This window comes from Arachis duranensis, chromosome 4, assembly GCF_000817695.3.
Source record: "Arachis duranensis cultivar V14167 chromosome 4, aradu.V14167.gnm2.J7QH, whole genome shotgun sequence".
Lineage (NCBI taxonomy): Eukaryota > Viridiplantae > Streptophyta > Magnoliopsida > Fabales > Fabaceae > Arachis > Arachis duranensis.
In genome coordinates this window covers 28,027,294-28,038,232 of record NC_029775.3, presented here as the reverse complement: position 1 = coordinate 28,038,232, position 10,939 = coordinate 28,027,294, and the positions used below count along the sequence as shown (strand labels likewise).

General features: G+C 36.6%; 2 protein-coding genes across 3 annotated transcripts; both read left to right on the top strand.

The window, feature by feature from the left end:
• Positions 1–832: 832 nt before the first annotated feature.
• LOC107483894 (uncharacterized) lies at positions 833–2,252 on the top strand. The gene is made up of 2 exons (XM_016104501.1): positions 833–1,331; positions 1,429–2,252. Exons 1-2 carry the CDS (start codon positions 833–835, stop codon positions 2,250–2,252), a joined length of 1,323 nt encoding a protein of 440 aa, XP_015959987.1.
• A 4,370-nt stretch (positions 2,253–6,622) lies between these two features.
• On the top strand, positions 6,623–8,161 carry LOC107483898 (mst2 complex subunit nto1). Of its 2 annotated transcripts, none has more exons than XM_016104505.3 (2): positions 6,623–7,781; positions 7,858–8,161. In XM_016104505.3, the coding sequence occupies exons 1-2, from the start codon at positions 6,831–6,833 to the stop codon at positions 7,900–7,902; spliced, it is 996 nt and encodes a 331-aa protein (XP_015959991.1). In that variant the 5' UTR covers positions 6,623–6,830; the 3' UTR covers positions 7,903–8,161. The 2 variants fall into 2 exon arrangements, with proteins under 2 accessions (XP_015959991.1, XP_015959990.1); XM_016104504.3 differs by having other exon boundaries at positions 6,625–7,781; positions 7,852–8,161.
• Positions 8,162–10,939: the final 2,778 nt, after the last annotated feature.

Here is a 10,939-nt window from a genome sequence, read left to right as displayed (position 1 = left end):
TGCGGGTTCTGGACTTGGAAGCCATGCATGCGCCGGAGTTTCCGGAATATATGAGTGCCGGTACGTATTAACATATAAATATAGAAAGTAGTAGACTTTAGGAAATAATCTATGTTGATAGATGTAAATAAGAATATAAGTCACGTGAAAATTAATTTGTGCGCATTCGTCCAAAGTTTTTTATGTGTTTATGTTTGTATGATATTAAAAGTGGGATGACAACATGATAGGAATAATATTTATATTTATGTGGATATAGGGAGCATTGACGTAGTCTTAATTTCAGTTATTAAATGTATTTGCCTTAAATTATTTTGATTTGCCTGTCGTTGTGGTAGAAATTCCTATGGTCACAAATGGTGAATTTGCAATCGGAATGGAATTCAGTTCTAGGGAAGCTGTTATGATGGCGGTGAAAGATTATACCATCCGAAGAGGCGTAGACTACCGTGTGTATGAGTCGGAGCCGTTGACCTTCTATGCGAAGTGTACACAGTATGGATCAGGGTGTGATTGGCTTATCAGGATTAGCATGATCAGCAGAAAGTATTGTTGGGTTATAAGGAGGTACAACGGTTCTCACACTTGTACTAGAGCCACTATTTCTCAGGATCATTCGAAGCTGGATTCGAACACAATTGCGGAAGCAATAAAGCCGTTGGTTGAGGCTGACCCGTCGATAAAGGTGAAATCAGTTATTGCGGAAGTGTAGTCGAAGTTCAATTACACCATCAGCTATCAGAAAGCATGGTTGGCGAAGCAAAAAGCAGTGGAAAAAATATTTGGCGGTTGGGAAGCATCATATGAAGCTTTGCCTATATGGTTTCAGGCCATGTGTAACAAGGAGCCATCAGCAATCGTCCATTTCGAGACTATGTCTGCATATCAAGGTGATGAGGAAGTAACTGATATCCAGGTATTGCACAGAGTCTTCTGGAGTTATTACCCCTGCATTAGAGGGTTCAGACACTGCAAGCCAGTTGTCCAGGTTGATGGGACTCACTTGTACGGAAAGTATAAGGGTTGTTTGTTGGTCGCAGTTTCACAGGATGGTAACAATAATATCGTCCCTATTGCGTTTGCAATTGTGGAGGGGGAGACTTCTGATGCATGGCACTTTTTCCTTAGTAACCTGCGACAACATGTTGTGACTCGGGATGGTGTGGGACTGATTTCTGACAGGCACGAATCCATCAATGCAGCTATTGCCCGGAGCAACGGAGCTTGGTCGCCCCCGAGAGCATTCCACATGTTTTGCATCAGGCATATAGAGTCGAACTTCTTGAGAAAGTTCAAGGCACCGTACCTACAAAAACTTGTGGTCAATATAGGTAAATTTTAGTAATTCGAATTTCGTTATTAACCGAGTTACCTTCAAGCAGCGTTTTTCATGAATTCTTCTCTTGTGTGGCTTTGATTGTTGTGCAGGTTATTCGAGGACGGTGCGTGAGTACGAACAGCGCTACCAGCGTTTACGTGAACGGGGCGAGGCATATACGAACTGGCTTAACCGAATCCCACGCGAACAGTACGCGTTGGCGTATGACGGTGGCTACCGCTGGGGTCACATGACGACAAACCTAGTGGAATGCATCAACTCAGTGTTGAAGGGGGCACGCAATCTTCCTATAACTGCACTTGTCAAAGCCACATTCTACAGGCTTAACGAGTTGTTCACTAGAAAAAGAGCCGAGGTGGAGTCGCGGATAATAGCTGGACATGTTTTTTCTGAGGTTGTCACGTCGAAATTGAATGCAAATCAACTTGCATGTTCAAACATCCAGGTTAATTGCTTCGACAGGATGAATGAGGTCTTCGAGGTTCGTGAGATGCCAGGTGGAACTGAGTATGCCGTCGACCTCCGTCAACAACGATGTGACTGTGGTGAGTTCCAGGTGGATCGGATTCCCTATCGACATGTTTTTGCATGTTGTGCGAATCAGCGACTGGATTGGCGAGTGTATGTCCACGAAGTTTACAAGATGGACCAAGTTCGGAGGGTTTACCGAGCTAGGTTTCGGCCACTGGGGAATCCCACAACGTGGCCTGTGTACAGCGGCCCTCGATTTGTCCCGAATCCGAACCTGAGACGGGTGACGAAAGGTCGCCCGAGGATGACACGTTTCTTGAACGAAATGGACACACGAATGTTACGTGCTCCTAGGCGTTGTCGGCAATGTGGAGCCGAGGGACACAGCCGAAGTAGATGCTGTCGGTCAGCTGGTGTAGGTCCCAGCAACCCAGGACAGTAGATTTATGCCTATCATGTTTCATTGTAGTACTTTATGGCATTTGCTTGTTTATTTTTATCCGTTTGTTTATGTTTATCGGAACATTGTTCTTTCATGAAACTTCTTTATGACTTAATTTATAGATATTTAACAAAGTTTAATTTTTATTTTAATAATGATATAATTAAAAAGTAATTAATTTAAGAAAGATTAAATGTAAAACAAAAATAAATTAATTTAATATGACTAAAAGATAAGTAAAATATCTTAAATTTGCATGACTAAAAGAATTAATACACAGGTTTCCAACATACAAACACAATATTAAGTTCAAAATACAAGTTTTCAACATAGATACACAATATTAAGTTCAAATTACGAGTTTCCGACATACATACACGATACTTATGATACAAACACAACTACTTTCTTATTGCCCACTTTATGTTCTCGACGATGTTCTTGCATTTCTTCTTGTCCTTCTTGAACATGGACGGGGTGTATCGATTAGCGCTCCGACGTGGCGGATCCACCCTGAGATTGTAATGTTTACCTGTCTCACCTGTACATAATTTAATGAAACAGACTATCCAAAATGATGAAAACACGGGATAAAAAGGCAAAAAAAAAAGAAACCAACAAGTTCAAAACATAATCATAAAGACACAAGTCCTGAGACGAATGCAACATAATCAATGGACAGTGAAATCAAGTCGGACCTGCATCATCCCCATCATCAGGGGCATTGTTGCGAGATTCTTCATCCTCATCCATCTCCTCATCGTTGCTCTCGTCTTGATCCTCATCATCCGGTTCATCCACGAGATACTCATCCGTTTCATGCTCACCTGTCCCGGCATTTTCTTCAATCTGACCCATTGATACACGCCGTAGGTTCCGGCTATTAAATATCCCCCGACCACCGTCACTTCTACTGGAATCTCCAGTTTCCAAACCTCCAGAAGCAACTGAGGTAGTGTGGCATGGAATCCTCGCGTCCAAAGAATACCTACCGGGCATAAATTCAGGTTGATGGCTAAATTGTGACTGCCCTGCATCCGCAGCCATGAACCCAAGCAACTGGCTAAAAGAAGCGCCCTCTCCTGCATCCTACTGTGGGGTACTCCAGTATTGTTGATCTATTGGGTATGACGGGGTAAATTGTGTCTGAACAACATATGGTACCGAGGCCTGAAATTGTTCTTGATAAGCTGGAGGTGGAGGTGGATGTGGCTGTGACTGTGCCCCCGGTTCTTCATTGGCTACATCAATAACTGGGCTACCCTCATCCTCCATTACTGGGCTACCATCATCATTTATACCTGGGTTACCCTCATCATCCATTACTTGTTCACCTTCATCGTTCTCTTGAACTACAACATTTGACAAGTTCAAATGGTTGCCATATTGTGTACGATACCAGTCCATGTAAACATCCAACGGATGCTGTGAAGGTTCCAGATACTCACTCAGAACGTTATTATACCTGTTTGTCCAGTGCATAATCCAACATGAATGGGACGGGGCTGTGGCCCAGTCAAGATTCTTAGGACCAGCCAGTGTTTCTCCATGTGCCCTTCCCAGATTCCATTCCTCAGGTGGAACTCCCTGAACAAAACCAAACTGTCTTCTAATTCTATCCGTTGCATGCCACTCAATAGATTCGAATAAAATCAACGGAACCGTAGCGCTCCAGACTACTGCGTGCAGGAGGATGTCTTCTGGGATTATGCCCGGATCAATGCGATCCACACCATAAGCAACCCACACGAACTGCACACAACATAAGACATACGTGATTACAAGCCAAATAACAGTCAACCTCAGTTCGAGACAAATATTTTCTAATAAAAACACACCTGCCCTTCCTGAACCTCATCTAATGCCTTCCTAAAGTGGGCGAGACTAAGATATCTATACCGATTGTCACCAGGCGAGGCTAAGATATCTATACCGATTGTCACCACGCTCCCAGTTACGCCACCTGAAATTATTTATGTCACTAGCACATCTTAAATAGAATTATGAACATAACAAGTAAGTTGACAATGTTACCTGTTTGCAAGCGGAAAACTGCGTGGTTCCCTAGTAGGGGGCGCAAGATAGGGTAGGTGGATCTAAAACCAAGCTAGCAGAAGTGTTAACGGACCATCGATTTCTTTACAATCAAAACGAGATGCCCGGCATAGGTGCGCCAAACATGCCGATCCCCAACTAAAATTACTGATACTATGAAAATCCCGGAGCAAAGGCAGAAACTTCCAGTGCACAGATGCCCCTGACTTGTCTCCAAGTAAGATAGTACCCAATAACAACATAATGTGGCACTTGACGTATCTCTGCATACTGTTTTCGTCAGTCAGTTGTATACGTTCTTTTAGATTCCTAAGCCATGTCATTTTTATGCCGCTCCCTCTATAGTCGGCCTTTCTCGGTGCAACCCAAAACTGATGGAAACACTCACCCTCCAATGCTTCAAAGCTGCTCAAGGTCATCCCCGTCACCGGAAGGCCGTTCGTCGGGAGGCCCAAAATAACGGCTACATCCTCCAGGGTCACCGTGCACTCACCAATCGGAAGGTGGAAGGTGTGTGTTTCCGGCCGCCACCTCTCCACTAAAGCATTTATCAATGCTTTCTGGCATTGAACTACTCCAATCTAAGAGGCATGATAAAACCCAGTAACCCGTAAATGATCCTCTACACTTGGATGGTACCGATCAGGAGGCAGTGGGTGGTCACATGTCATCATCCGTGAACTCTGAAAAAACATAACATGTTACTAGTCAAATCATGAATGATTACTAATTTACAACTTAAATTAATCATACTATTTAATCGATTAATCATAATTTCTAGTCCAATTACAAAATAATAACTAACAAATGAATTACAAAAAAATAACTAACAAATGATCAAACTACAGCATGTAAACATAACTTCAAAAGATTATCATAATTCCTATAATTATAATTTCCAAAAATTAATCATAATAATTAATTAGTTAATTATAACTTCTCAGCTATTTACAAACAACATTTGAAAAACATTGTCTAACTAACAAGATACGAAATTAACGTTACTTTAGTATTCTTAGTTTATTTATAATTGAATTCTTATAATTTACCTTTCTTCCCAAATGAACTATGTATTAAGTAAATTGGCCTTGCAATTAATATTAAAAAATATCGTTATTAATGATGCAGTTCCGAATTATAAATTCTTAAATTAATAACAAAAGTAAATTAAGTAATTCTAATTTCTAAATCTATTACAAAATCAGAATTATAATTTTCAACATTGATCACAAAAGTTAATTAGTTAACTACAATATCTACTCGTATTACAAAAAGATTTCTAACATATTCTCCAACAAAAAATTATAATAAATCCTAAATATATAATTTCCAACAAAAATGTGTGGAAATAATTCCTAAACTTATAATTTATAACATGAATCATAAAAGCTAAGTTACTAAATTATAATTTCTAAATCTATTCGAAAAATAATATCTTACATTTCCTCCAACTAACTAACAACATCTATACATAATAACAAACAATTTACAATCATAATTTATAAATTTAATCATCAAAATTTATTCATTAATCAAAATTTCTAACGGTCTTACAAAATTTTTTTTAACATATTTTCCAATTAACTAACAATATTTAAACATAATAACAAAAAATTATCATAATTGCTAATATTATAATTTTTAAATTAATCATTAGATTTTATTAATTAATTAAAATTTCTAATACTACTCCGAAAAAATTCTTACAAAATCTGTAACAATCAACATTTACATATCTATCTACCTAACTGCAATATTTAACCATAAAATAAAAAAAAATTCTACAAAATTTAATTAAAATACAGAAATTTGCAAAAAATTAAAAAATTTAATTTACATAATCAGGATTAGACAGATAATTTACAATGTGAAGTTCAGGACGATCAACATCTCTAGTTCCTGTTATAGCATTCTTCCTGACACCACACCCTTGTTAAGCACCCAGTCCCCCCATATCCACGCCTAACACCAACTACTCTTTAATATCAAAATTAAAAAGCGCTTTTTAAATACTTCTCCTTATTGTGTTGGACTTCTTATTAAAAAAAAAAAAGCTTAAGTAATTACTAATATTCTAATAATTTATTTAGTTTGTATTGTACAACTTGTACTTAATTAATTAGTACTAATCTAGTCGGAATGGCAACAACCAGATCCAGATTTCAGAAAACAAACCGCGCCCGCGTTAATTTATTTATCAAAAAAATTCCAAAGTCTAAACAGTAAACACACAAACCGTTTGGCTTCCGCGCCAAATTTTCATTGCCCTAAACTACCAAAAATGTTTTCATTTCGAAAACCTCTCCCCTCCTCGCTTCCCTCCTCCGTTTTCCCGGCCCTCTTTTCCCTTTCATTTTTCATTTTCCCTTTCAATTCACCGCTTCCACTTCCATTGCATCTTTTAGTTTTGAATTGAAAGCATAGCACCAAAGTGCCAAACCCATTTCTTTCTCACTTGTCAAATTCCAATTCACGAACCTACCAAAGACACAGAGACAGAACCCCCCCGCCCCCGAACAAAAAATGGATTCTTCTTCTTCTGGTTCCACATTCTACGACCTACCTCCCCTCAAGAGACTCAGATTACAACTCCAACAACAACAACAAAACACTCCCTTACCTGCCAAGAAGCGCAAAGATTCCCGAAACGCTGCGTTTTACGAAAACCTGAACCCAAATCCAATCCCTCCTTCCGCCACTGCTTATTCTTTACCCGCCAAGAAAAGAGTATGCGCTTTTCAACCCTTCCTCCCACAAAACGACGCCGTTTCACCCTTCCAAATCGACCTCAACCTCGAATACCAAGAAATCGACAAAAAGCTCCAATCTCTCCCCTCATCTCTCCAAAAGCGTCAAGAGCAATATCTTGACGGCAACGGTAACGTCAACGATTGCGATGATGTTGACGTTGACGTTGACGACGGGATTTTATGCTGTGTGTGCCAGAGCACAGACGGAGACCCTACGGATCCAATCGTATTTTGCGACGGTTGTGACCTAATGGTCCACGCTTCCTGCTACGGAAATCCGCTCTCAAAGTCAATCCCAGACGGAGACTGGTTCTGCGAACGGTGTCGTTTCAAAGACGAAGAAGCTGCTTCAGATGCATCCTCTGGTTCTTGCTGCTGCTGCTGCCTCTGTCCGGTGACCGAAGGCGCGATGAAGAAGACAACGGATAACCGTTGGGCTCACATCGTTTGCGCGCTGCTGGTGCCGGAGGTGTTCTTCTTGGATCCTGAAGGGAGAGAAGGAATCGATTGTTCTATGGTTCCGAAGAAGAGGTGGTTGGAGAGGTGCTATGTTTGTGATTCTTGTGATGGTTGTGCTGTTGTGTGCTCTGAGCCAAAGTGCGGTTTGGCGTTTCATGTTACTTGTGGGATTAAAGAGGAGCTTTGTATTGAGTATAAGCAAGGCAAGAAGGGTGCTACCATTGTTGCTGGCTTCTGCAAAACCCACACCCAAATTTGGGACAAGGTAACCGTTTTATAACTCACTCGTATTGATTTACTTGGAATTCAATTTTGATGGGTTTTTTTTTTGGCAGCAACAGCAATCAGGGAAATACAAAATTGTTGCGGTTGAAGATGAAGTGTAGCAAATTTGGCAGCTAGGTTTCTTTAACATTGTTGTTCGTTGACCCCGTTTTTTCTTAGGGAAAAGCAAAGTTTGTTTCTCTTAGAGTTCAATTGAGTTCTAATTTAGTTTTACACTAAACATGTTTTCTGTGATGGATTTCAGTAATATAGCATTTGAATTATGATTAAACTTAATGTTATTTGTTCAGTTCCCTCCTTGGTTTGTTTCAGCAATAAATACACTCGCCTTTGATGCCATATGTATCAAGATTTGACTACGACGCAAACTTTAGTTTAGCCATGTTCATATGCTGTTTCTACACAGTGGGAGAAATTAACTTATATAGTCTCATAGCATTCATATCCATATCCATTGCCATATTGTTTGAATTACCTTCCTTTTGATCACTGACCACACAGATAAGACATTGTTCTGCATTTCTTTCTTTTTCTTTCCCCCAAATCTAAAATAAACAGTTAAATATAAAACGACCAAAATCAGAGGGATATTAAAGTATGAGATAAAAATGAATTGTGCATTATTGAGTTGTAGATAATGGGGATTTTGTATAATTCTTCCAAATATAGGTTAATCTAACAATAACAAATTAATTAATTTCTTTGATGATGGGAGAGAAGGATTTCCTTGTAAATCAATGCACGAAAGACATTTGCTTTGATGCCAATGCATTGAATTATTTGGGTACAAACATCCAAAGAAGCCATGTCTAGAAGGAATATATCACATGTTTTTCCCTACTCCAATTGGATAGTCAAAAATTACAAAAGGTCCAACAATGAACCAGACTAATTTGATAACATTTTTTCGATTGAATTTGAATCTTCTAAATTTTAAAATTTTACTTAATATAGTAAAGTATAATTTTTTACCTTTAAATAATTTTCTTTTGTATTTTTTTTTGTCTTGCCTATAAAATAAATGAGAGATCACACTTTATTTTCTAAAATAAAATTTAAAATTGAGAGAATCTAAATCTATTTCAATTAACCATGTCAAATTAATCAATTCGAACTACTTTTCAAAATTATATTTAAAATCTCAACTAGAGTTGTATTCGCCTTGTCTATAAAATTTGTCACAAACAAACTATAGATTTTTGCAAAGATAAACGAAAAAAAAATAGAACTTGTTGCATTGCCAATTTTTGCAAGTCCAGTATTTAATTAGGAGGAGTATTACGAGGTAGCAAGTTTTGTGATTTATAACCATCAATTAATTATTATTGGTGATTTTAATGGTGTGAGATTTTATTTAAAGTTGTGAGATTTCTCACTTTGTTTTTGTTGGTTAAATGTTAACCAAATTTCAATAAAACTGTTGGTTCCATTCATGAAAGTTGGATACGGCCCTCATACTACTAGGACGTATCATCATTTTGACATTGCCAATATAACAAAAGCCAAGATTTGGTTAGGTTGGGTCTGAGTTTCAGTGCAAAACTTATAAAAATAATAGTGTGTTATTATGTGTCAATCTAGATTGGCTTGCCTTGTTACTAAGAATGGAAGAAGATATATCCCATGTCCTATTAGCACAAGTTACAAAGCACAAGTTACAAAGTGAAAATGGATGGGAAAGAGAGGTTTGTGTGGTCATAGTGGTGGTAATAATGGCATAAATGGTTGTGATGTCAATGACGAGTTGTAACTGGAAGAGAAAGATACAGTATTTTTAGATTTTATAATTGGTTTTAAAATAAAAATTTAGTTATCACGTGTCTTGTCAACAAATATTAAAGTTATTTTTAATAAAAAATTTAAAAACTTTTATTTTAATGAATACATAAAGAATGTATTAAAAAATGATTTTATTTTATTTTTTTATAAAAAAACTTTTTTAATTAGCACTTAACAACTTTATTTTAGCTAAACTCATAGGATAATTAGGTAATTTAGATATGGTAAATCATCATTTAACCAATTGACTAATGGTATGACCAATGCTGTGAGAAAAAAATAGGTCATTGACTAATATGATTTATTAGTAAAAATGACAATCGGTTATATTATTTTTTTTACGAGTATTTATAGATATCATTAAATTTTAATTTTTTTTAAAAAAGCAAATTAATAAAACCATAATAAATTATTATACAATTCAACTGAATATATTAAATCAAACACAAATTTAACATAGAAATATACACATAAAATTTTTAACATATAAATTAAAATAAACTAAATTAAAATTATTTACCCAACTTATATATATAAGAATATTTAAGTGAATTTCGTTTTGCGGAGATTTTGTGAGTTCCCATAAAATCGGTACTTTAATTCCCGCTCCAGTCTCCTGTTCTTATTTATTTGTGGAGTGGGTCTTCCTTTTCGTGGAGATTTTACAAGTCCTTGTTAGCTTCTCCATCGCGAATAATTTTCACATGTATTTGCAAGTGCGAATTTTTTTACCATCTTTAATTATTAGTTAATTTAGGTGCTAATTTGATTAAATGAAAATGTGAGGGATTAATTAAATTAGTAGTTGAAATTAAATGAATTATTTTAACCATTTATTCATTATTATAAGTAGTGTTTTGTCAATTTTTAGCAAATCGATAGTTGTTTGATATTTAGGAATTTGGGAGTGAAACCTACTTCTCTGTATGAGTACCAGTTTTCTAGAAGTGCATCAAAGTGTCTTCGATTAGACAGAGAGTTTGAAAATAAAGAAAAAGCAAATTTGTAAATTAATGAATGAAACTTAGAAATTAAAATCTTCAAAAAAACTAAATACATGGAACATGAAAAAAGGTTTGCATCATAATTAAAATAAAACAATGAAAATGCCTTTAATTAAATCAAAGAATTCTTAACTTAAACAATAAAATGCAAAAAGAAAAATTAAAAAGAAAAGTAGAGAATACTTAGTAAACATGATTAATTGAAATGTTAAAGTTACAGTAAAGACAAATTAAATAAAAGAAGAAGATGGAAGGAACCCTATAGAAAATGTAACTCAATCGCAAATTCAGTGATTCGCTGGGATGTGAGAGTGCTAGAGTGTTTTTTCTGAGTAAAAGTTCCAACCCTTATTCT

Coding starts and splice junctions, on each gene's coding strand:
- LOC107483894 (XM_016104501.1), top strand. CDS start 833: ATGTGTAACAAGGAGCCATCAGCAATCGTCCATTTCGAGACTATGTCT. Junction 1,332..1,428: donor AAAACTTGTGGTCAATATAG/GTAAATTTTAGT, acceptor ATTGTTGTGCAG/GTTATTCGAGGACGGTGCGT.
- LOC107483898 (XM_016104504.3), top strand. CDS start 6,831: ATGGATTCTTCTTCTTCTGGTTCCACATTCTACGACCTACCTCCCCTC. Junction 7,782..7,851: donor ACACCCAAATTTGGGACAAG/GTAACCGTTTTA, acceptor TTTTTTTGGCAG/CAACAGCAATCAGGGAAATA.